The sequence below is a fragment of the Alosa pseudoharengus genome, unplaced genomic scaffold (assembly GCF_046254945.1).
Source record: "Alosa pseudoharengus isolate Yale_2024_CS ecotype anadromous, Long Island Sound unplaced genomic scaffold, YU_APseudo_1.1 YU_APseudo_1.1_scf_12, whole genome shotgun sequence".
Classification (NCBI taxonomy): domain Eukaryota; kingdom Metazoa; phylum Chordata; class Actinopteri; order Clupeiformes; family Clupeidae; genus Alosa; species Alosa pseudoharengus.
The window spans coordinates 1,804,540-1,831,006 of NW_027468587.1; the positions used below are offsets into that span (position 1 = coordinate 1,804,540).

Consider the following 26,467-nt stretch of genomic DNA (forward strand, 5'->3'; position numbering starts at 1 on the left):
GCCGCTCAGTCCTGACACACACACACACACACGCGCGCACACACACATTTTACAATCGATTCAATGAACACTTATGTCTCAAATCGAACAGGATTTTTTCACAAAAGTGACAGCCCTACACAGCACCTCGACAGATGTTATGGATACACACAACACCTTCTCCACACACACACACACACACACTAGCGCATGACAGATGTTATGGATACACACAACACCTTCTCCACACACACACTAGCACATGACAGATGTTATGGATATACACAACACCTTCTCCACACACACACACTAGCGCATGACAGATGTTATGGATACCCACATCACCTTCTCCACACACACACACACACACACACACACACTAGCGCATGACAGATGTTATGGATATACACAACACCTTCTCCACACACACACACACACAAACACACACACACACACACACTAGCGCATGACAGATGTTATGGATACACACAACACCTTCTCCAAACACACACTAGCGCGCGCGCGCACTCACACACACAGGCCATTGGTTAAGGGGTTAAAGGTCAATCTGAAACCTCTGAAGGGCACCTGAACAACTGAAAGACAAAAGAGTGAAGAGTGTGACCTATTCTGAGGACTGCTGTCAAATGAGAGAGGAGTGTGAGCTATTCTGAGGACTGCTGTCAAATGAGAGAGGAGTGTGACCTATTCTGAGGACTGCTGTCAAATGAGAGAGGAGTGTGACCTATTCTGAGGACTGCTGTTAAATGAGAGAGGAGTGTGACCTATTCTGAGGACTGCTGTCAAATGAGAGAGGAGTGTGACCTATTCTGAGGACTGCTGTCAAATGAGAGAGGAGTGTGACCTATTCTGAGGACTGCTGTCAAATGAGAGAGGAGTGTGACCTATTCTGAGGACTGCTGTCAAATGAGAGAGGAGTGTGACCTATTCTGAGGACTGCTGTCAAATGAGAGAGGAGTGTGACCTATTCTGAGGACTGCTGTTAAATGAGAGAGGAGTGTGAGCTATTCTGAGGACTGCTGTTAAATGGCAGAACAAACGGCCCACCGACTCCAAACAGAGAGCATGTTGCACATGTAGCCAAACAGAGAGCATGTTGCACATCTAGCCAAACAGAGAGCATGTTGCACATCTAGCCAAACAGAGAGCATGTTGCACATCTAGCCAAACAGAGAGCATGTTGCACATCTAGCCAAACAGAGAGCATGTTGCACATCTAGCCAAACAGAGAGCATGTTGCACATCTAGCCAAACAGAGAGCATGTTGCACATCTAGCCAAACAGAGAGCATGTTGCACATCTAGCCAAACAGAGAGCATGTTGCACATCTAGCCAAACAGAGAGCGTGTTGCACATCTAGCCAAAGCCAAGTGCCAGGGGGAAAGACAGGAGAAGTCTCGAGGCCTTTAGGTAGAAGATTAAAAGTCTCGAGGCCGTTAGGTAGAAGATTAAAAGTCTCGAGGCCGTTAGGTAGAAGGATTAAAAGTCTCGAGGCCGTTAGGTAGAAGATTAAAAGTCTCGAGGCCGTTAGGTAGAAGATTAAAAGTCTCGAGGCCGTTAGGTAGAAGATTAAAAGTCTCGAGGCCGTTAGGTAGAAGATTAAAAGTCTCGAGGCCGTTAGGTAGAAGATTAAAAGTCTCGAGGCCGTTAGGTAGAAGATTAAAAGTCTCGAGGCCGTTAGGTAGAAGATTAAAAGTCTCGAGGCCGTTAGGTAGAAGATTAAAAGTTGTCTAAATTCTGGTGTTCTTGCCAAACGTCTGAGGCAGAGTGCAAGGCTGGGAGCCGGCGCTGGTCCTCTGACAGATGGGCTGCGTGAGCCTCCGATCCCAGTAATCCGGCTCCTCGTGGGGCCAGCGCTAGCTAGCTGCAGCAGGGGATCGTGGGAGACGTAGTCCTGACCCACTTCACAGCAGCGAGGGGATTTTACAGTCACGACCACATGCGCGCGCACGCACACACACACGCACGCACGCACGCACGCACGCAGTCATGAATTGAGAAGAACGAGCGCTGTGTGGGTGGGGAATGTGCGAGGAGAGAGGGGTACGCCGACAGACAGGAGGAGACGGATGTTCACTCACTTGGCCGTTCTGAAGCGCTGGCACAGTTTCTCCACCAGGCTCTCCGTTTGTCTCTCCTTGGTTATGTAAGAGAACAGCTGTCTGAGAACAGAAAACAAATAGATTAATTATACATTGAAATGAAATGCAGAGGGCACACATTAACAAAATTATGCAGAATAATTGTCTCCCTCCCAAAAAACATAAAAAGCTTTTACATCAGATTTAAATTTGACATTTTAACAAAACTCTAGGGCCCATCCACAATACCGACACATCCGCAACACCCACACATTCACCCACACACAGACAGTCATCCTTGACAACACTATCACTTTCTATGAGACACACCAACAGTCACACACGCACACACATGATTTATCTGGACAAAATAACGTTAGGTGAGCGACTGACTTCATGATGGTGTGGAAGTCGTCCTCGGTCATGCCCCGCTCGGGGTCAGACAGGCGGCTGATGATGTCCGGCAGCAGGTTGTAGATGGCGTTGTCCTGAACATTAAATACACAAGGAGAGAGAAATCACATAAAATAAGAGCAAACCATAATGTTTTACCAGCAACTTAAAAAAAAAAAACAAAGATTGAAGTATATTAAACAGCATTTTGAGCATCTGCAAAAAGAATGACTGATGAGGTTTCACATTTACAAGAGTGTTCTATAAAACAAGGTTCCTTGCTTATTCAGGTAAGTTCAGGAGTAAATCACTGATCTCTAAAGAATCTGTAGAATAAATGATGTTCTTTTGAGATCAATGGTTACTCCTGAAGTTACCTAGCTAAGCCAGCGACCTTGAGTTGAGGCAGCACTCTGATGGCTTGGGTACCTTGGAGGCGAGCTCGTTGAAGAAGTTGAGGGCCAAACTGGCGATGTGAGGCTCTGGGTCCAGCAACAGCACGGCCACCTCGCTCACCTGACCTTTGACCTTCATCACGTCCTTCAGCACCAGCTGTGTGAGGACTGTGATGGCCGTCAGCCGGACCGAGGCGTTTTCGTCACTCAGCCTGCGGCAGATGAGATGGGCAATGAGATGCAAAGCAGGAAGCAGTCACCACACGTCAAATTGCACACGCAAAATATACCCAAATGCTTCAAAAACGTCAAAAGTGAACTAACAAAGATTCAATAACGATTCAGATTATGATGGGTCTTAAAAGGGGTACAAACGGATAACAAATGTCTTTTACATGACGTGAGGCAAAAGTTGGCATATACGGCAAAGAAATCGCGCAGCAACAATACGCATGTGTGCTTGTAAATACAGCCACTACATGCAAGGGCGGAAATGTGCATGTGTGCGCGTGTTAGAGCCAGCGGGCAGAACTCCTACTGCCTCCCACGGGGGTTAACGATCAGCACACAATGCTGACGGACACGGCGGTCAGCCCCCTCTGCGGGCCCTGTGTTCGTGCTAAAGGGGGAGGTGGGTAATTATCCCCACCACAAAGGCAGCACAATCAGGCCCATCGGCTCCACCAGGGACCCTGGGCTCCGACCGCGAGGGCCTGTGTCTCACACTAGCGCAACGGGGGTAATTATAACCGCCGCACCAATCTCTGCCACCAGTGAGGGCCATAATCAGCCATCATTGTCAGCCATCATTGTCATGCCCACAACTGGGTTTGCGCCGTTTTAAAGGTGCCGAACAGGAGAGAATGGGAAGACAGAATTGCTTTACGGCCACAAAAGAAAAGAATGGGTGAAGCAGGAGGAGGTGGGGGCGTGGAGAGGGGGGGGGGGGGGTTATAGGGGCACTTCAGAGAGCATCAGTGTGGTGAATGTGTTGCCACGGTAACACGAGTAGGAGTGGGTCTGATAAGTTAAAGCGCGCTGCGGTTCGAGTTCTCTTGCTGGCCCTCCAGAGGCCTTTCCTTGGAGAAGAGTACAGACAAGTGCTGGATACCACGATTCACTTCTAGGTACCAAAACATCAGCAGCAGCAGCAGTTAAACGGCCATAACCATCATCTTGCCATATTAGCGGCCAAACAGGTTTTGTAAGCACAGTAAAGAGAGTCCATCTTGCCATATTAGCGGCCAAACAGGTTTCGTAAGCACAGTAAATTAAGTTCATCTTGCCATATTAGCGGCCAAACAGGTTTCGTAAGCACAGTAAAGAGAGTCCATCTTGCCATATTAGCGGCCAAACAGGTTTCGTAAGCACAGTAAATGAAGTTCATCTTGCCATATTAGCGGCCAAACAGGTTTCGTAAGCACAGTAAATGAAGTTCATCTTGCCATATTAGCGGCCAAACAGGTTTCGTTAGCACAGTAAATGAAGTTCATCCGCATAGGAACAAAGACTGCCCTCTGCTGGACGAAGGCAACAGATGGGAACCGAGGAATTAGCCATCATCAACGCGGTGCGTTGCATGCCGACACACAGCTAGTCAGCCAGTCACATTTCAAAGCCATGGACATAACAGAGCCAACAGCCAATCTTCCCAATCTCAAAGCGTTTCACAATGTTTTGTTATGGTTTCCAGGACGACATGTTTGACCACAATGCTGCGCAAAGATGTGCAACTGAATTTGAGGTATGTTTTCTACAGGCTTTAAGGTACGTTTTAAGAGGTATGTTTTCATTTGGTGGGTGTGTCAGACGTCCTATTAGGGCTGTGCAATTAATCTAATTAATCGTCAATTATGACTTCCAACTATGAAAACACAATTAAAATATTAAGATTAATTTGCTGCATTACATTTTGCAACAATGCTCTTGTTTCGTCTTGAGTTACAAATCCAATTTAATTCACTGTTCATTTTTCATCAAGTTTAGAAAATGGGGGATGTTTCCAAACTCATTGAGTTAGTGTTAATGAATCATGATCTCAACCTTGACTAAAACAATCATATGATTATGGTGTTTGACATTATCAAGCGGCCCCAGGTCCTACTCCATCAACAATGACGTGTACACAAAACCCGCCGTATCAAAGGGCAGTGTACACAGTGTATCCACTCAGTCATTTACAGGAGACATAAGAATGAAAAGAACATATTTATGTTGATTTAACTAGGCTTGGAAAATCTTCAAAAAGAAAGCAAAAAATGGCCTTCTCGGAGGGCTTGTATGAACAAGAGTGTTCAGCGTGCAACTATAAACAGTTGAAACAAAGCTTTGCTATGTTTTTTCTGGGCTGAACGCAACGCAGGATTTGCTTTAGAAAAGTCTCCACTCAGCCAATACTGAATGAGTGAACATAAGCATTGATGACGAAGAGCAATCAGGCAATTAGTAATGCCACCCAAACAATGTTTAATACACTGTCCATAACCCACTTATACAGCTATCATAAGAGTGCTGCTTGGTTTGTTTTTCTCCTTCATGTGAGCTCCAAGTCAATAAAGATCATTCATAAAGCTCCCCATAAACCTTAAACCTCTAACGCGAACCGAACTGAGACCACCTCGCTTTGTCTGCGGCACGGTTGGCATTATCTGTGCATTGTGAACACAAATCGCCCTGGGTTCTCCTTCACATTTCGCATTGTACGCTAGCCTATTTTGTCCTACTTGACTTGCCATTGCCAAAACTGAAGGCATGTCATTTCTTATATAGCCTAAAATAAACTATTGTCATTAGGCTCATGAAAGGCCTACAGACATTTGTAACGTTACATTGGCTACAGTCGAACAAGTGGGTCCAGCATTAACAGTATGCTGAATGTCTTTTCATCCAAGCTATTTGTAACTAACAATGTAGAAATCAGCGAACTTTGGATTGTATTGCTCACCATTGTTCATGATCTGCTAGGCTATTATCTCTTTGTCGAACTCTCATTGCAAACATATAGGAGACTGCACAGCGTGGTTAGCGGGCTGCTGTTCACTTGTCATTTTGGACGTGAGCTAAACTTAGACATAGCAACAGTTACTAGGTACTGTAGTGCGGGCCTACCACTGAATTAAAAAGTGTGATTGGCTGGCGTGTTGACTGACCGTTCAAGAGGATCTTTGCAATAATTTTAGATCAGAATTCATTCTGAAAATATTATAATATAATATATTTCAGAAAAAAATGAAACAAAATCACCACAACAATTATGGGTTATGATAATTATTTAAACCTGATAATGAATGATGATGTAAATACATAACTAACCCAGAGCAACTACATAGCCCATAATCCAAAGCAGGTCTGAGACCCGCAGAGAAGGTATAGTGTGAACATGAAGAAAACTGAGTCCCCATCAGAGCTGAAGTGCACCAGCAAGAGATCGGAGTCCTCTTTCAAACGAACTCACAATGTGAATACATGATGAACTCACAATGTGAATACATGATGAACTCACAATGTGAATACATGATGAACTGAGTCCCTTTTGTCTTGGTCCTCTTTCTGGTCCCCTTTTAGTGGACGGAGTTCTGAGTCCGGTTCTTTTAAAAGGGACTATATGTAAAAATACCCTTAGTGTCAGATAGAGTTTTTCAGCAGAAGTTCTGACTACAGGTTTGCAAGTCATTATGGGTGTTGTAGTCTCACAGCCTCGGACAGAAGCTGCCAATCCTCACCTGGCATAGAGGTTGGGAGTCCAGGGTTCCAGAATGTTTGGGAATCGCACAGTCAGGTCACCAAGGGCAACGATTGTGTTGGACCGTACAATGGGCAGCGGTGATTTCTCCAGGATGGTGAAGAGGAGACGAATGTGCTCCTTACAGGCCGTCGGGCTACACACACACACACACACACACATTAACAAATTAAAACATGAGTGCTATGGAGGGAAAAGAACACTGCTAGCTTATTAGCGGAGATGAAAACTACAGACCGCCCGCAGAGCTGTGCAGCGAGCGCAGGGTTGCCATGGTTACCTGATCATCATGTACTGGGAGAGCGCGAGGCAGGCGGCGGTTGTGAGCTGAGGATGGGAGTAGCGGCCGGGCGCGCTGCACACCTTGACCAGCAGCGGCACGAACACACACAGCAGGTTCTCCTCTGAGACACACACACACACACACACACACACACACTTATCAAACCAGTACAGTTGTTCAACCAGGCACTGTTCCTACATTCCTCTTTACGTTTTAGTGATTTGCATATTAGGGAGCTGGACCTAGCACCTAACACCGATTTGCATATTAGGGAGCTGGACCTATAGCACCTAACACCGATTTGCATATTAGGGAGCTGGACCTAGCACCTAACACCGATTTGCATATTAGGGAGCTGGACCTATAGCACCTAACACCGATTTACATATTAGGGAGCTGGACCTAGCACCTAACACCGATTTGCATATTAGGGAGCTGGACCTATAGCACCTAACACCGATTTGCATATTAGGGAGCTGGACCTATAGCACCTAACACCGATTTGCATATTAGGGAGCTGGACCTATAGCACCTAACACCGAGGCAGACATGAAAGGGGCAAATACACAACAGTAAATAAAATAACAAAATGTGTCTGGGACATGGAGCACGTCACGTGGCCCTTTGCGCAGGTGGAAGTTAGAAGCTGAACTCTCAACTCACACTGGTACTAAGGCACGTTACATTGCACTGGTGCTAAGGCACGTTACATTGCACTGGTGCTAAGGCACGTTACATTGCACTGGTGCTAAGGCACATTACATTGCACTGGTGCTAAGGCACGTTACATTGCACTGGTGCTAAGGCACGTTACATTGCACTGGTGCTAAGGCACGTTACATTGCACTGGTACTAAGGCACGTTACATTGCGGTCAGGCTCACCTGAAGGCTAAACTCGGTGGTCTTGTTGTGCACTGGTACTAAGACACGTTACATGTGGTCAGGAGTTGTTGTGCACTGGTACTAAGGCACGTTACATGTGGTCAGGAGTTGTTGTGCACTGGTACTAAGGCACGTTACATGTGGTCAGGCTCACCTGCCAGCAGCTCCGTCTCACAGATCTTGCGGATGAGTTCAGCCTCGGTGTCCTCTGCCGAGGCGCCAATCAAGCCAAGCTCCTCCTCCACACAGCTGTCATTGGCCTCTTGCTGTGGGGTGACAAAGATGACAAGCCATGAAATCTACTGCTCGTCAACCACGTAACGGTGTCTGGAGTGGCCAAGCGCACCAAGCGGACCATGGCAGGGCACTCACCAAGCGCACCGTAGCAGGGCACTCACCAAGCGGACCATGGCAGGGCACTCACCTTGGACTTGTTGGAGGGCCCCTTCTCCTCCTTCTCCTCCCTCTCTCCCCTCCTCCGACGGAGCTCGGCGCTCACGCTACGCTCCAGGTGCGACACCTGCCAGAAGGCCACACATCCACAGAGGGACAGCAGCTGGGCCAGAGACACGCAGCTCACTGCAACAGGACAAGGGACGGGGGGGGGGGGGGGACGACAACAACAACAAGAGCTTAGAGACATGCAGCTCACTGGATCATGAAGAACAAGAGCTACTGTTAAACCCTGCAAGATGTGAATAGACACAAAGAACACACAACTCAAGAATAGTCATCGACTGAACATAGTTGTTAAAAGGGGTGTTGGATAACTGGAGGGTCTGTCCACCTTGCTCTCCCTGGTCCTCTGGGTCCTGGGAAGAGGCCTGTGATTGGGGGCTATCCTCCTGTGACTGCACAATGGACGCGTCATCTGGTTGGTTGGTTGGCCGAGCTTCAGCGGCCTGCTCCAATAGCAGGCGAGAGGAGCGCTGGAGGAGGCGGCCGCAAAGCTGGTCAGGTGACTCAGCCAGGAAGTAGATGAGGCGCACGGCCTGCTCCATGAAGGTCTGCCAGTAGGAACAGCTCAGCACCACCCCTGCAGAGAACAGAACAGTAGGAACAGCTCAGCACCACCCCTGCAGAGAACAGTACAGTAGGAACAGCTCAGCACAACCCCTGCAGAGAACAGTAGGAACAGCTCAGCACAACACCTGCAGAGAACAGAACAGTAGGAACAGCTCAGCACAACCCCTGCAGAGAACAGTAGGAACAGCTCAGCACCACCCCTGCAGAGAACAGTAGGAACAGCTCAGCACAACCCCTGCAGAGAACAGTAGGAACAGCTCAGCACCACCCCTGTAGAGAACAGTACAGTAGGAACAGCTCAGCACAACCCCTGCAGAGAACAGTACAGTAGGAACAGCTCAGCACAGCCCCTGCAGAGAACAGTACAGTAGGAACAGCTCAGCACAACCCCTGCAGAGAACAGTAGGAACAGCTCAGCACAACCCCTGCAGAGAACAGCTCAGCACAACCCCTGCAGAGAACAGAACAGTAGGAACAGCTCAGCACCACCCCTGCAGAGAACAGTAGGAACAGCTCAGCACCACCCCTGCAGAGAACAGTAGGGACAGCTCAGCACCACCCCTGCAGAGAACAGTAGGAACAGCTCAGCACAACCCCTGCAGAGAACAGTAGGAACAGCTCAGCACAACCCCTGCAGAGAACAGCCATGTTAGCACCAGCTCAGCACAAGCCCTGCACAGAACAGTAGGGACAGCTCAGCACAACCCCTGCAGAGAACAGCAATGTTAACAACAGCCAGCTGACCACCCCCCCCCACCCCTTTAAAGCTGCAGAGAACAGCAATGTTAACAACAGCCAGCTGCTGTGGCTGGTGCCCCCCCCCCCCCCCCTCCCCTTTAAAGCTGCAGTTGGCAAGATTTGTTTTATCATACTTACTGAAACAGACACTATGCTCTGACAGAACAACATAAATCAGCCAGTTTAAGAAAAAAAAAAACCTGCACTTCTACCTCCAACTAGAGCCTGTTATTTGTTAAGCAAAAATCCACAGCTCCCGGTTCTTCTGGTCCAATCAGAGCAGGGCTGTGTGAGACCTGACTGTCAATCACAGTCAAAGTCAAAGTCAAAGTCAGCTTTATTGTCAATTTCTTCACATGTTCCAGACATACAAAGAGATCGAAATTACGTTTCTCACTATCCCACGGTGGAGACAAGACATATTTTAACAATTTTAAGTCCACAGACAAACATAACATTCAAGTAAACAAAAAAGTAAGTAAATAAGTAAATAAGAGGGCACATATAATGAAAAAATAAGAGCAGCAAAATTTGGTTGAAATTGTGCATAGACAGTCAATAAAATAAAATACTAGTGCAAAGTCAGGCCAATAAGAGGCTGAGGTAGTTCTGTTTGACCTAAGTAAGAAATAAAGTGGCATAGTGGTGCAAGTTATGTAAGAGCAGCAGAAGTGTTGTGTTTCCAGGACAACAACAACAAGTTGCAAAGTGTACAAGTGTGCAAGTGGAGTGGTGCAGGCGGCCATTTGTGGGTCCAATGTCCAGGATGTTATGTAGCTGAGGGTGGAGGGGGGAGAGGAGGGAGAGAGTTCAGCATCCTAACAGCTTGGTGTATGAAGCTGTTGGTGAGTCTGGTAGTGCGGGAGCGCAGGCTTCTGTACCTCTTCCCAGAGGGCAGTAGATCAAACAGATTGTGAGCGGGGTGACTTGCATCACTCACAATTTTGGTCGCCTTGCGGGTGAGGTGGGTGGTGTAAATGTCCTTCAGGGAGGGGAGTGAAGCACCAATAATCCTTCCAGCTGTGTTCACTATGCGCTGCAGGGCTTTCCTGTTGTATTCAGTGCAGCTTCCGCCCCACACAGCGATACAGCTGGAGAGGATGCTCTCAATGGTGCCTCGGTAGAATGTGGTCATGGTGGCTGGTGGAGCACTTGCTCGCCTGAGTTTCCGCAGGAAGTACAGGCGGCGCTGAGCTCTCTTCGCCAGTGATGCTGTGTTGGTGGTCCAGGAGAGGTCTTCACTGATGTGCACCCCCAGGAATTTGGTGCTGCTCGCTCTCTCCACCACAGCACCGTCGATGGTCAGTGGCAGGTGTTGGGTGTGACCTCTCCGGAAGTCAACAGTCTGGTGAAGTCTAGCGCGCACTGATGAGCACAAACTCGATGAGAGGGTGCTTGGTGGTAGTGGGGGAGGGGCATGAGAGTTGTAAACATTCAACATTTTGGCTAAGTCCCTTCAATCTGCCAGACTTGCCAACTGTAGCTTTAAGAATTCTATGTTTTGTAGTTTTTACAAGAGCAGTTTATTTTGTAATGTTTTGGATAATGATCCAATCACCACGGAGAACACTTGAGTGCATATGGTATGTAGACAATGTTTGGGTTTTGATAATCCTATTCCAGGTCTGAAAAACGAATAATTCAATACTTTCTCAGGTCTGAAAAAAGTAATAACTACACTGCCATCATGTCATGAGTGCTTTGAGGAAGAAAAAAAACTTGTGATGTGTGTTTGTGTGTGTGTGTGTGTGTTTACCATCAGCGATGGCCTGAGTGAGGCAGCTGAAGAGCTGGTGGTCCTGAGGAAGTCTGAATGGGGCCCCTTTGGACATCTGGAACAGCAGAACACATGTGCCCTCAAGTGAGACCAATCGCATGGACACAATCAACTGGTAGCTTGGCTTAACCACCGCTATTCTGGCTGGTTTGCTACTTAATTTATCATTTTAATAAATTCAAAGCTACACACACACACTCTGGGTTGATCAAGCTGGTATATCCAGGGGTAATTTTTTTATTTAAACATTTGTTCTGTGCACACACTGACCTCAGCGCAGTGTCCTTGTGTACGCCTGCCAACAGAACAGAAAAGATAAAGTGTGTGTGTGTGTGTGTGTGCGTGCGCGTGCATACTCTGATTTGATCGGTGACGTTGCAGATGGTGATGACCGTGTCTCTGGCCAGCAGATAATCCTCCGTCACGGACTCCCCGAGGGCCACTGAACACAGCGTGTCCAGGTTACTGAGCACGACCTCTCTCTCCGCCCTAACACACACACACACACACACACACTCTATGTCAGCGGCAAAATAATAATTACAATAAGGGCACCTTACTCTAAACAGAAAAGATGCAATGTATCAACACTGCTGCAAAAAGCCCCTTGACACTCGCTTGTGTGTGTGTGTGTGTGTGTGTGGTGTGGTGTGTGTGGTGTGTGTGGTGTGTGTGGTGTGTGTGGTGTGTGTGGTGTGTGTGGTGTGTGTGTGTGTGTGTGTGTGTGTGGTGTGTGTGAGCGTGACCCGACTAATGCAGCCGTGGGTCGGACAGACGAAAAGAGCAGTGAAAGACACATCATGCTTTAAATTAGCCTTCACCACGCTCCGCTCCACCACGCTCCGCTGCACTCCGGTGTTCATGCCGAGAGGCCGTGGGTGGATCCTTCCAGCCGACAATCTGAAAGACGTGAACAAGACCAGGGGAGGCAGAGCAAGGCGCTGCCAACAGGCTGACATCTGTCTCTTCCTTCTTCTCTCTCTCTCTCTTCCTCCTCTCTCTCTCTCTCTCTCTCTGTCTCGCTCACTTTTTAGCACAAGCTCCCGGAGGATTGAGGTGAGAAGAGTGCAATGTGTTGGCTGAGCTCTTTCAGGGCAGTGAAGGTCTTAAAAAAAGACCAAATGTTCAGTGCGCAAAGCTGGTGGCCAGCCTGAGGCGTTGCACTTGGAGTTCACTGCTTATGGTATTATTGGGAAATTAGACTCCGTATCTGTTCCCACACACAAAGGCAGCAGCTGTTTATTTTGGTGTGCGTGTTCTAGTTGATAGTAGGGGCCTTTTCAGGAAAGCGCGTCTTTAAAGTAGAATGCTGAATTATCACCGCTGTGCAGGAAAGCACCAGGAGAACAAGCTCACAGTCAAATGGGCTTACAGTCCCTTTAATGTCAGAGTGAATGGACACTATTGTTCATAGCGCTTTGATGGGATGTGTGTATGGTATGTATGTATGTGTGTGTGTGTGTGTGTGTGTGTGTGTGTGTGCTCACCGTGCTGCCATGCCCAGCAGAAGGACAGCGGCGCGCCTGTGCAGGTGTGTGTGTGCAGGTGTGTGTGTGCAGGTAGGTGTGTGTGCAGGTAGGTGTGTGCAGGTAGGTGTGTGCAGGTAGGTGTGTGCAGGTAGGTGTGTGTGCGCTCACCGTGCAGCCATGCCCAGCAGAAGGACAGCGGCGCGTCTGTGCAGAGCTGCGGTCTCGCGCTTGCCTGAGAACCTCTCCCAGAGCGCCTGCACCACGGACGCCTGCAGCGCACTCTCACCGCCGAAGAACTCGTGCACCTGGGGGAGGAGAGACGGGAGGACGGAACACAAGACACACACACACGCACCACACACACACACACACACACACACACACCACACACACACACCGGGGTATATTGAGGGAATGTTAAAAGAACACGCCAACTTCTTGCTATAGGTTAACTTGTGTGAGCAGTAAGCCACTTCCAGTGAATTGTGCCAAGCTAGGCTAATGGTGGGGAGGTCAGATTGCATTATTGCATGCACAAAGAGAAGGCCATATGGATCCCCTTGAACTCAGCATGACCAGACAGCAAATAAGCCACTTTCCCAAAGTTGTTGAGTTCCTTTCAGGAAGTGTTCTCAAAATGGATAAAGTCCTTGATTTGCAGGTGCTGGTGATGTGCAGTCGTCAATAAAACTCAGAAAAGTGAAAGATCACCGCACACTGGTGGACTTATTCAGCTGGTTTATTTTTCAGTGAACGACACGTTTCGCCATCAGTAAACCAGCTAAATAAGTCATTCACTTTTCTGAATTGGATTTTCTAGGCATTAGTGTCAAAGTAGAAGTAGTAGTTTGTGCCACAGATGCGTTATACATTATCAAGATACTAAGAGTCCTAAGACATAACACGCAAGCTCCTTTTTGTTCCACAATAAAATTGGAAGTGGCCATTTTGACCATGCTTAAAGAGTCACAATCTCAATTGGCCATTTTGACCATTTTGCTTAAATACTCACAATCTCTTCCAGACACTGAATGGTTCCCAGAGACGCATCAACCATCAGCTCAGACAGGCTGTCCACCAGAGTTTGAGCTCGAGCCCTGATGGAGAGAGAGACAGAGACAAATGGATTTATAGTCGAGCTGGATACACTGTCAGTGTGATCATTTACTGCGTTGCCCGACTGACACAGACGACCAGAACCAACATCTGTGCTGGCGTACACACACTAAATAATTTGCTCGTCTAGCAAACCAGTGCGGTACATTTCCATGTGTAATGTGAAAGCACAATAATCCACAGCACCGAAATTCAATTTCATTTCCAGTTTTCTGATCACCCGGCATATTAGCATTTAACAGTTCAAAGGTCAAAATCATTACAAGAAAAAAAAAAATGCAATCACCCATGTCTGCAAAGCAAACGCGTGCCGTGCATGCAATCACCCATGTCTGCAAAGCAAACGCCTGCCGTGCATGCAATCACCCATGTCTGCAACAGTCCAGTTAAATTGTGTGTCTCTCCCCATTCAGTGGAATTTCATTTGTTGTGTGAAGCCAGTTGCAGTAAGTCAGGCAAACTGTGTGACACTAACAATTAAGCAGCCATTAGAGAGAAGAGAAGAGCCACGTAATAATAACAATAATAATAATAATAAATATAGCTGCAAGCAGCAATGAGGGGGCCAAGCAGAATAGGCCGGAGTAGCCACGGTGACAAGATAGAACTCAGCAGACACCCGGGATGAACAGGGCTGAAACAGGGCTGAGTATTGCCACCGCCTCCGCCAGCCAGCCCCCCCCCCCACCTAATCACCCCAGCCCGTCTCACCCCGTCCTGCCCTGCCTTGCCCTGCCCTTGCACGCACGCATTAGAATGAACTAGATGGAACATGCTGTCATCAGTTTCACATCAAAAAATAAAAGATTGATATAACACATCAGCAACTACACATCAAAATGCAATATTGCTAATTGCAGCACCCCCTACAGGTCAAAGGTCACCAAATTTTTTGAGCATCCTCCTAATGGGGTCATGAATATATGTAGTAAGTTTGGTTATAATATATGGCAGGGTTGCTGAGATATGAGCTCACTTCCTGTTTGGCGGTTTCGCCACCAATTTCGATTGGCTGTTACGGGCGAATGCTTTTGTTAATTGTTCCAGAGAGCAATATATTGATAGGTTATGGTCTAAAAATGGTCTGTGCCAATTTTGGTGAAGATCAGATGAAATTTGTGACCCTCGAAAACTTTTTGATGCTTTTGATTAAATCCAACATGACGGCCGAATCAATTATGATGACATCACAAGTTGTGCTGGGTCAGCCTAAGGACCTCCAACAGTATTACCTGATACCACTAGTGCATTTTAATTCTAAGGACAACAGCAGCTACAGGCCAAAAGGCATGTTTCTTAATTATAGCGCCCCCTAGAGGTCAAAGGTAACCAGATTTCTTGAGCGTCCCCCTGACTGGGTCCTGAGTCCATGGACTAAGTTTGGTTATGATAGATCAATGGGTTGCGGAGATATGAGCTCACTTCCTGTTTGGCGGCTTCGCCACAAATTTCTATTGGCTGTTACGCGCGAACGGTTTTAGTTCCGAAGACAAAAAGCAATGCATTAATGAGGCATGGTCTGTAGATGATATATGTAAAGATTGATGTCGATCGGACAAAATTTGTGACCTCTGATACGTTTTAAGTGATTTTGATGAAATCCAAAATGGCGGAAAATCCATCATGGCGGAAAATGACGACATAGGGTACGTTGAACTCGGCTTGGTCCAAGGATTCCAATGATACCTCATTTTTGACAATCGGGTCAACAGGTCAGAAGTTAGGTGCGTGAACGCAAGTCCAACTTTGGCCTGTTGGTGGCGCTAGAGCGCGGGAGGTGCCGACATGAAACTTGGTGACATGAATCAATAGACTGTCTTAAATCAGTGTGCCAAATGTCAGAACTTTTTGCCAGACGGTTCTATGGGCTGCCATTGACCTCCATTGCAAAATAATGCGCATCAGCAGCTACAGGCCAAAAGGCATGTTTCTCAATTACAGCGCACCCTAGAGGTCAAAAGTCACCAGATTTATTGAGTGTCCCCCTGATTGGGTCTTGAGTCCATGCACCCAGTTTGGCTTTGATACATGCAAGGGTTGCTGAGATACGAGCTCACTTCCTGTTTGGCGGCTTCGCCACAAATTTCGATTGGCTGTTACAGCCGAATGCTTCTGTCAATTGTTCCAGAAAGCAATGCACTGATAAGGCATGGTCTGAAGATGGTCTCTGCCAATTTTGGTGAGGATCTGCTGAAATTTGTGACCTGCGAAAATTTGTAAGTTTTTTTGATTGAACCCAATATGGCGGCCGAATCAATTACGATGACATCACAATTTGGCTTGGGTTAGCCTTTGGACCTCCAACAGTATTACCAGACACCACTAGTGCATTTTAACTCTAAGCACAACTGCAGCTACAGGCCAAAATGCATGTTTCTTAATTACAGCGCCCCCTAAAGGTCAAAGGTCACCAGATTTCTTGAGCGTCCCCCTGATTGGGTCCTGAGTGCATGTACTTAGTTTGGTTATGATAGATCGATCAATGGGTTGCTGAGATATGAGCTCACTTCCTGTTTGGCGGCTTCGCCACAAATTTCAATTGGCTGTTACGCGCGAACGGTTTTAGTTCCGGAGACAAAAAGCAATGCATTAATGAGGCATGGTGTGTAGATGATAACTTTGAAGTTTGGTGTCGATCGGACAAAATTTGTGACCTCTGATACATTTTAAGTGATTTTGATGAAATCCAAAATGGCGGAAAATCCATCATGGCGGAAAATGACGTCATAGGGTGCGTTGAACTCGGCATGGTCCAAGGATTCCAGCAATACCTCATTTTTGAAAATCGGACTGACGGGTCAAAAGTTACGTGCGTGAACGCATGTCCAACTTTGGCCTGTTGGTGGCGCTAGAGTGCTTAAGGTGCCATCATCAGTCCCTAATCAGTGTGCCAAATTTCACAACTTTTTACCAGACGGTTCTATGGGCTGCCATAGACTTCAATGGCAGAGGAAAGATGTTGAATAATAACTAGAAAAGCATTTCCTGAAGGAAATACAGTGCATGAAAATGCAAAAATATGATGAGTTCATATGGTTAAATTATTTGCTTGGTAGATAAGGTTTACTATAGTTGGAATGACTGAACAGTTAAATAGGTTGATAATTGAAATGGTTAAATTATTTAGGCAGATAGTTGACGATAACTAACAGTTGGAATGGCTCCAATGTTTGCTAGTAGTTATGCTAACTATGTTAAAGATAATAATGCTAACCAAGTAACTATGCTAACTAGAATGCTAACAATGTTAAAATGTTAACTATGCTAACCATATGACTTAGCTAACCTAGCTAATCATTTTTATTAGTTATGATAACTATGCTAATTAGCATGTTAACATGCTAATTATGTTAACCATGTGACTTAGCTAACTTAGCTAATCATTTTTAGCAGTTTTGTAAAAAATGCTAACTAGCATGCTAACATGCTAGCATGCTAACTATGCTAACCATGTGACTTAGCTAACTTAGCTAATAATTTTTAGCAGTTTTTAAAAAAATGCTAACTAGCATGCTAACATGCTAGCATGCTAACTATGCTAACCAAGTTACTTAGCTAACTTAGCTAACTAGCTACAGTGGGTAGGAGTCATAGTTGATGACAAGTAACAGTTACAATGGCTGAACAGTTAAAAAGTTCAGTAGTTTAAAGGGTTAAATTGTTTAACAGTGAAATATTGTAGTGAGGACTTTTATTTTGAAACAGTTTTTGGCAGAGGAAGCAGTTGAACAGGATGTGTAGTCTTAATAGGGCCAGTTTGTATGCTTAAAGCCTGAGACTGGCAGTTGAAACAGGTGGCCCGAACACCTGCCATAGGATTCTAATTGCTTAACGGCCGTATTGTGATGTCATAATCATAATGTTAAGTCAATGGGGAAATTTTGATAGTTTTTTATTAATAGTTTAAAAAGTATAAAAGTTACAAAGTTGAAAAATACATAGCCCAAATGTCCTAAGTAAGACCTACGTAACAAAGTTTGAATGAAGTTTCTACGTCTAACGGTTGAAGCTGCATTAAACGCGTTAGAAGAAGAAAAATAAGAACTAGAAAAGCATTTCCTGAAGGAAATACAGTGCATGAAAATGCAAAAAATATGGTGTAAAATATCATACAGAGTAAAAACAAACTATATTGGTTGCTAGGTAGATGAGGTTTAATATAGTTAGAATGACTGAACAGTTAAATAGGTGGATGGTTGAAAAGGTTAAATTATTTGATAGGTAGATGAGGTTTAATATAGTTGGAATGACTGACCTAGGTAGATGAGGTTTAATATAGTTGGAATGACTGAACAGTTAAATAGGTGGATAGTTTAAAAGGTTTAATTATTTGCTAGGTAGATGAGGTTTAATATAGTTGGAATGACTGGACAGTTAAATAGGTGGATAGATTAAATGGTTAAATGATTTGCTTGGTAGATAAAGTTTAATATAGTTGGAATGATTGAACGGTTAAATAAGTGGATAATACTTAACTTAGTTAACTTAGCTAATGTTTTCATTTTTAGTAGTTATGCTAACTAGCCTGTTAGCAATGCTAACATGCTAACTATGCTAACCATTTTACTTAGCTAACTTAGCTTATCATTTTTAGCAGTTTTGCAAAAAATGCTAACTAGCATGCTAACATGCTAGCATGCTAACTATGCTAACCATGTGACTTAGCTAACTAACATGCTAGCATGCTAACTATGCTAACCATGTGACTTAGCTAACTTAGCTAATCATTTTTAGCAGTTTTGTAAAAAATGCTAACTAGCATGCTAACATGCTAACATGCTAACTATGCTAACCATGTGACTTAGCTAACTTAGCTAATCATTTTTAGCAGTTTTGTAAAAAATGCTAACTAGCATGCTAACATGCTAACTATGCTAACCATGTGACTTAGCTAACTTAGCTAATCATTTTTAGCAGTTTTGTAAAAAATGCTAACTAGCATGCTAACATGTTAGCATGCTAACTATGCTAACCATGTGACTTAGCTAACTTAGCTAATCATTTTTAGCAGTTTTGTAAAAAATGCTAACTAGCATGCTAACATGCTAACATGCTAACTATGCTAACCATGCTAACTAGCTACAGTGGGTAGGAGTCATAGTTGATGACAAGTAACAGTTACAATGGCTGAACAGTTAAAAAGTTCAGTAGTTTAAAGGGTTAAATTGTTTAACAGTGAAATATTGTAGTGAGGACTTTTATTTTGAAACAGTTTTTGGCAGAGGAAGCAGTTGGACAGGATGTGTAGTCTTAATAGGGCCAGTTTGTATGCTTAAAGCCTGAGACTGGCAGTTGATGCAGCTGGCCCGAACACCTGCCATAGGATTCTAATTGCTTAACGGCCGTATTGTGATGTCATAATCATAATGTTAAGTCAATGGGGAAATTTTGATTAGTTTTTAATTAATAGTTTAAAAAGTATAAAAGTTACAAAGTTGAAAAATACAAAGCTCACATGTCCTAAGTAAGACCTACGTAACATAGTTTGAATGAAGTTTCTACGTTAAACGGTTGAAGCTGCATTAGCTGCGTTAGAAGAAGAATAATAATAACTAGAAAAGCATTTCCTGAAGGAAATACAGTGCATGAAAATGCAAAAATATGATGCGTTCATATGGTTAAATTATTTGCTTGGTAGATAAGGTTTAATATAGTTAGAATGACTGAACAGTTAAATAGGTTGATAATTGAAATGGTTAAATTATTTAGGCAGATAGTTGACGATAACTAACAGTTGGAATGGCTCCAATGTTTGCTAGTAGTTATGCTAACTATGTTAATAAAGATAATAATGTTAACCAAGTTACTATGCTAACTAGGATGCTAACAATGTTAAAATGTTAACTATGCTAACCATATGACTTAGCTAACCTAGCTAATCATTTTTATTAGTTATGATAACTATGCTAATTAACATGTTAACATGCTAACTATGCTAACCATGTGACTTAGCTAACTTAGCTAATCATTTTTAGCAGTTTTGCAAAAAATGCTAACTAGCATGTTAACATGCTAGCATGCTAACTATGCTAACCACGTGACTTAGCTAACTTAGCTAATCATTTTTAGCAGTTTAGCAAAAAATGCTAACTAGCATGCTAACATGCTAGCATGCTAACTATGCTAACCACGTGACTTAGCTAACTTAGCTAATCATTTTTAGCAGTTTTGCAAAAAATGCTAACTAGCATGCTAACATGCTAGCATGCTAACTATGCTAACCATGTGACTTAGCTAACTTAGCTAATCATTTTTAGCAGTTTTGAAAAATGCTAACTAGCATGCTAACATGCTAGCATGCTAGCATGCTAACTATGCTAACTATGCTAACTAGCTACAGTGGGTAGGAGTCATAGTTGATGACAAGTAACAGTTACAATGGCTGAACAGTTAAAAAGTTCAGTAGTTTAAAGGGTTAAATTGTTTAACAGTGAAATATTGTAGTGAGGACTTTTATTTTGAAACAGTTTCTGGCAGAGGAAGCAGTTGAACAGGATGTGTAGTCTTAATAGGGCCAGTTTGTATGCTTAAAGCCTGAGACTGGCAGTTGAAACAGGTGGCCCGAACACCTGCCATAGGATTCTAATTGCTTAACGGCCGTATTGTGATGTCATAATCATAATGTTAAGTCAATGGGGAAATTTTGATTAGTTTTTAATTAATAGTTTAAAAAGTATAAAAGTTACAAAGTTGAAAAATACAAAGCTCACATGTCCTAAGTAAGACCTACGTAACATAGTTTGAATGAAGTTTCTACGTTAAACGGTTGAAGCTGCATTAAGTGCGTTAGAAGAAGAATAATAATAATAATAATAACTAGAAAAGCATTTCCTGAAGGAAATACAGTGCATGAAAATGCAAAAATATGATGAGTTCATATGGTTAAATTATTTGCTTGGTAGATAAGGTTTAATATAGTTGGAATGACTGAACAGTTAAATAGGTTGATAATTGAAATGGTTAAATTATTTAGGCAGATAGTTGACGATAACTAACAGTTGGAATGGCTCCAATTTTTGCTAGCAGTTATGCTATCTATGTTAACAAAGATAATAATGTTAACCAAGTTACTATGCTAACTAACATGCTAACAATGTTAAAATGTTAACTATGCTAACCATATGACTTAGCTAACTTCGCTAATCATTTTTAGTAGTTATGCTAACATGCTAGCATGCTAACTATGCTAACTATATGACTTAGCTAACTTAGCTAATCATTTTTAGCAGTTTTACTAAAAATGCTAACTAGCATGCTAACATGCTAGCATGCTAACTATGCTAACCATATGACTTAGCTAACTTAGCTAATCATTTTTAGTAGTTTAGCAAAAAATGCTAACTAGCATGCTAACATGCTAGCATGCTAACTATGCTAACCATGTGACTTAGCTAACTTAGCTAATCATTTTTAGTAGTTTAGCAAAAAATGCTAACTAGCATGCTAACATGCTAGCATGCTAACTATGCTAACCATGTGACTTAGCTAACTTAGCTAATCATTTTTAGCAGTTTTGAAAAAAATGCTAACTAGCATGCTAACATGCTAGCATGCTAACATGCTAACTATGCTAACCATGCTAACTAGCTACAGTGGGTAGGAGTCATAGTTGATGACAAGTAACAGTTACAATGGCTGAACAGTTAAAAAGTTCAGTAGTTTAAAGGGTTATATTGTTTAACAGTGAAATATTGTAGTGAGGACTTTTATTTTGAAACAGTTTTTGGCAGAGGAAGCAGTTGAACAGGATGTGTAGTCTTAATAGGGCCAGTTTGTATGCTTAAAGCCTGAGACTGGCAGTTGAAACAGGTGGCCCGAACACCTGCCATAGGATTCTAATTGCTTAACGGCCGTATTGTGATGTCATAATCATAATGTTAAGTCAATGGGGAAATTTTGATTAGTTTTTAATTAATAGTTTAAAAAGTATAAAAGTTACAAAGTTGAAAAATACAAAGCTCACATGTCCTAATTAAGACCTACGTAACATAGTTTGAATGAAGTTTCTACGTTAAACGGTTGAAGCTGCATTAAGTGCGTTAGAAGAAGAATAATAATAATAAAATGCCTTGGAATAACAGTACAGTGCATTTTCATGCACTGTAATAATAATAAAATGCCTTGGAATAACAGTACAGTGCATTTTCATGCACTGTAACTAGAAAAGCATTTCCTGAAGGAAATACAGTGCATGAAAATGCAAAAAATATGTAAAATATCATACAGAGTAAAAACAAACTATATTGGTTGCTAAGTAGATGAGGTTTAATATAGTTGGAATGACTGAACAGTTCAATAGGTGGATAGTTTAAATGGTTAAATTATTTAGGTAGATAGTTGACGATAACTGATAGTTGGAATGGCTCTAATGTTTGCTAGTAGTTATGCTAACTATGTTAACAAAGATAATAATGTTAACCAAGTTACTTAACTTAGTTAACTTAGCTAATGTTTTCATATTTAGTAGTTATGCTAACTAGCATGTTAACTATGGTAACCATGTTACTTAGCTAACTTAGCTAATCATTTTTAGCAGTTTTGCAAAAAATGCTAACTAGCATGCTAACATGCTAACTATGCTAACCATGTGACTTAGCTAACTTAGCTAATCATTTTTAGCAGTTTTGCAAAAATGCTAACTAGCATGCTAACATGCTAGCATGCTAACTATGCTAACCATGTGACTTAGCTAACTTAGCTAATCATTTTTAGCAGTTTTGCAAAAAATGCTAACTAGCATGCTAACATGCTAGCATGCTAACTATGCTAACCATGTGACTTAGCTAACTTAGCTAATCATTTTTAGCAGTTTTGCAAAAAATGCTAACTAGCATGCTAACATGCTAGCATGCTAACTATGCTAACCATGTGACTTAGCTAACTTAGCTAATCATTTTTAGCAGTTTTGCAAAAAATGCTAACTAGCATGCTAACATGCTAGCATGCTAACTATGTTAACCATGCTAACTAGCTACAGTGGGTAGGAGTCATAGTTGATGACAAGTAACAGTTACAATGGCTGAACAGTTAAAAAGTTCAGTAGTTTAAAGGGTTAAATTGTTTAACAGTGAAATATTGTAGTGAGGACTTTTATTTTGAAACAGTTTTTGGCAGAGGAAGCAGTTGGACAGGATGTGTAGTCTTAATAGGGCCAGTTTGTATGCTTAAAGCCTGAGACTGGCAGTTGATCCAGGTGGCCCGAACACCTGCCATAGGATTCTAATTGCTTAACGGCTCTATTGTGATGTCATAATCATAATGTTAAGTCAATGGGGAAATTTTGATAGTTTTTAATTAATAGTTTAAAAAGTATAAAAGTTACAAAGTTGAAAAATACATAGCCCAATTGTCCTAACTAAGACCTACGTAACAAAGTTTGAATGAAGTTTCTACGTTTAACGGTTGAAGCTGCATTAAACGCGTTAGAAGAAGAAAAATAAGAATAAGAAATTTTGGAAGAACAGTATAGTGCATTTTCATGCACTATAATAAAATGCCTTGGAATAACAGTACAGTGCATTTTCATGCACTGTAATAATGTTAACCAAGTTACTATGCTAACTAGCATGTTACCAATGTTAAAATGTTAACTATGCTAATCATATGACTTAGCTAACCTAGCTAATCATTTTTATTAGTTATGATAACTATGCTAATTAACATGTGAACTATGCTAACCATGTGACTTAGCTAACTTAGCTAATCATTTTTAGTAGTTTTGCTAAATATGCTAACTAGCATGCTAACATGTTAGCATGCTAACTATGCTAACCATGTGACTTAGCTAACTTAGCTAATCATTTTTAGCAGTTTTGCAAAAAATGCTAACTAGCATGCTAACATGTTAGCATGCTAACTATGCTAACCATGAGACTTGGCTAACTTAGCTAATCATTTTTAGCAGTTTTGTAAAAAATGCTAACTAGCATGCTAGCATGCTAACCATGTGACTTAGCTAACTTAGCTAATCATTTTTAGCAGTTTTGTAAAAAATGCTAACTAGCATGCTAACATGCTAACCATGTGACTTAGCTAACTTAGCTAATCATTTTTAGCAGTTTTGTAAAAAATGCTAACTAGCATGCTAACATGCTAGCATGCTAACTATGCTAACCATATTACTTAGCTAACATAGCTAATCATTTTTAGCAGTTTTGCTAAAAATGCTAACTAGCATGCTAACTAGCATGCTAACATGCTAGCATGCTAACTATGCTAACCAAGTTACTTAGCTAACTTAGCTAACTAGCTACAGTGGGTAGGAGTCATAGTTGATGACAAGTAACAGTTACAATGGCTGAACAGTTAAAAAGTTCAGTAGTTTAAAGGGTTAAATTGTTTAACAGTGAAATATTGTAATGAGGACTTTTATTTTGAAACAGTTTTTGGCAGAGGAAGCAGTTGAACAGGATGTGTAGTCTTAATAGGGCCAGTTTGTATGCTTAAAGCCTGAGACTGGCAGTTGAAACAGGTGGCCCGAACACCTGCCATAGGATTCTAATTGCTTAACGGCTCTATTGTGATGTCATCAGCCCATGTTAAGTCTATGGGGAAATTTTGAACAGTTTTTAATTAATAGTTTAAAAAGTATAAAAGTTACAAAGCTGAAAAATACAAAGCACCCATGTCCTAAGTAAGACCTACGTAACATAGTTTGAATGAAGTTTCTACGTTAAGCGGTTGAAGCTGCATTAATTGCGTTAGAAGAAGAAGAATAAGAAGCCTAGGAAGAACAGTACAGTGCATTTTCATGCACTGTAATAAGAAATTTTGGAAGAACAGTATAGTGCATTTTCATGCACTATAATAATAAGAAATCCTAGAAACACAATGGGTGCCTTCGCAGCTTCGCTGCTTGGCCCCCAATAATCATTTCTATCGCTGACTTCTTCCAGTGTTGGGGCAGAGGTCCCTACACTAATGGGAGGCTAGTTAGGCAGAGACAAAACGCTCACATTATGCACATTATCGTAAAAATGTTTAAAAAAAAATTGAATACCCTTCATTAAAAAAACACGATAAAATAAAGCAAGAGCAATTCTGTAGAAATGGCCCAATCTGTGGTGCAGAAGCATCTGAGTGATTGTCTTTACCCTCAGATTACCAAAGAAGCAGCTCATAGCTCAGTGAATTCCACCGAGAACAGACACACACACACAGACACACACACACACACACACACAGAGTAAGTCCCACCCTCGGTCCTTTTACGCGTGTCTTTGCAAGAAGGCATTAGGAGCAGGACTGGGTTTAATGTAGGCCGGCCCTTACAGCAGAGCAGCAAACCTCCGCTGTCCTGCCAAGATTACCGGCCAGTGTGTGTGCAGGAGAGCCCAGCCCCTGATTCAGAGAGCTCGCATTCGCCTTGGGATCATCACTGGGTAACAGCTACACACTAGTTTGGGATCATCACTGGGGAACAGCTACACACTAGTTGGGATCACTGGGGAACAGCTACACACTAGTTTGGATAATTTGCACTTTTCTCTGCTGCCACAATAGGAGTGAATTGTCCACTGCTTAGCGCCTGCTGGGGCTTGTGGGTAGGTGCGGCCGAGTTCTCACCTGGTGGTGTCTCCCTGGGGGTTGAGGTAGAGGCGCCGGTAGGCCTGCACCACTGCATCCTTCACCGCCGTGTCCGTGGACCAGACCAGGGGAAGCATCTTCCTCACGCCCGACAGCGAGTTGGCAACACTGAACTCGTAGACTGTCACGCAAAACTGAATGGCCTCTTGCACCACTGGGATGGACAGACAGGCAGACAGACGCACACAGGATGGGTTTTTCGGTCTTACACAAAACCCAAACACCTCAAGTCCAACCCTTGTACAGTGTTTAAATATTCCATGATCATCAGAACCAAGCACTTCAACTGGGGCGGCCCTGTGCAGCTCAAGTTAGAATAGAGTTGCCTGCAGCGAAGCACTATTGGACAGCACATTTCCAGGAGAATCATGTGGAACAGCTGACTGAGAGACTGGGTGAAAACTCCATGAAATCAGCCAGATGTGTAACTCATGCCACCCTAGGTCAGCAGAGGAGCCCTACCTGTGGTGGTCTTCCAGTAGAGCATGTTGTTGATGATGGCGATGGCCCTCTCCACCTGCAGGGCAAAGCCTTCCGTGTCGCGCAGGTACTGCACCAGCATCTCCTGCTTCTTCAGCTCGCCCTCGTCCACACCGTCCCCGGCCCTCTCCGCACTCACGCCCCGGCTCTCGTCCCCGGCAGAGGCGGCAAGCGGCTGGGCCTCCTGAGCCTGGGCCTCCTGAGCCTGGGCGTCTGGGGCCTGGGCCTCCTGAGCCTGCTCATGCTCCGACCCTGTGGAGAAAAAGGGAGAGGATTAACACACACAATGTTGCTTCATTTCTGTTATTACTTTTTACTACCAGCTTGGCTTTAGCAGAACAACTGGGGCCCGTTGCACAAAACTAGGATAAGGGATTAAGCCGGGATATCTTGGTTATCCTGGCTCAATTTATCCGTGATCCAGTTGCACAAGCGCGGGATAGGGGGCAGCAGGATATGTTATGGTATAAGTTACCATGTCGATTTATTCTGTGGAGC

The 26,467-nt window shown here is 43.4% G+C and overlaps 1 protein-coding gene and 1 non-coding gene across 2 annotated transcripts in view; both read right to left on the bottom strand.

Moving 5' to 3' along the window:
• ncapd2 (non-SMC condensin I complex, subunit D2) overlaps positions 1-26,467 on the bottom strand; it is a 55,133-nt gene that overhangs the window by 11,267 nt on the left and 17,399 nt on the right. The window contains exons 15-29 of the mRNA XM_076279697.1: positions 25,952-26,221; positions 25,469-25,643; positions 13,800-13,884; positions 12,956-13,092; positions 11,675-11,807; positions 11,298-11,373; positions 8,565-8,813; positions 8,202-8,356; positions 7,932-8,043; positions 6,892-7,015; positions 6,592-6,747; positions 2,904-3,081; positions 2,475-2,569; positions 2,082-2,162; positions 1-11 (exon numbers count right to left, since the gene is read on the bottom strand). The exon at positions 1-11 is cut by the window's left edge and continues 173 nt beyond it. Of these exons, the coding sequence (XP_076135812.1) occupies positions 1-11; positions 2,082-2,162; positions 2,475-2,569; positions 2,904-3,081; positions 6,592-6,747; positions 6,892-7,015; positions 7,932-8,043; positions 8,202-8,356; positions 8,565-8,813; positions 11,298-11,373; positions 11,675-11,807; positions 12,956-13,092; positions 13,800-13,884; positions 25,469-25,643; positions 25,952-26,221 (2,037 nt within the window). The remainder of the gene's footprint in view (positions 12-2,081; positions 2,163-2,474; positions 2,570-2,903; positions 3,082-6,591; positions 6,748-6,891; positions 7,016-7,931; positions 8,044-8,201; positions 8,357-8,564; positions 8,814-11,297; positions 11,374-11,674; positions 11,808-12,955; positions 13,093-13,799; positions 13,885-25,468; positions 25,644-25,951; positions 26,222-26,467) is intronic.
• On the bottom strand, positions 24,994-25,286 carry LOC143119721 (small nucleolar RNA U85). The gene has a single exon (XR_012986324.1). It is a non-coding gene; the product is annotated as a small nucleolar RNA U85 (small nucleolar RNA).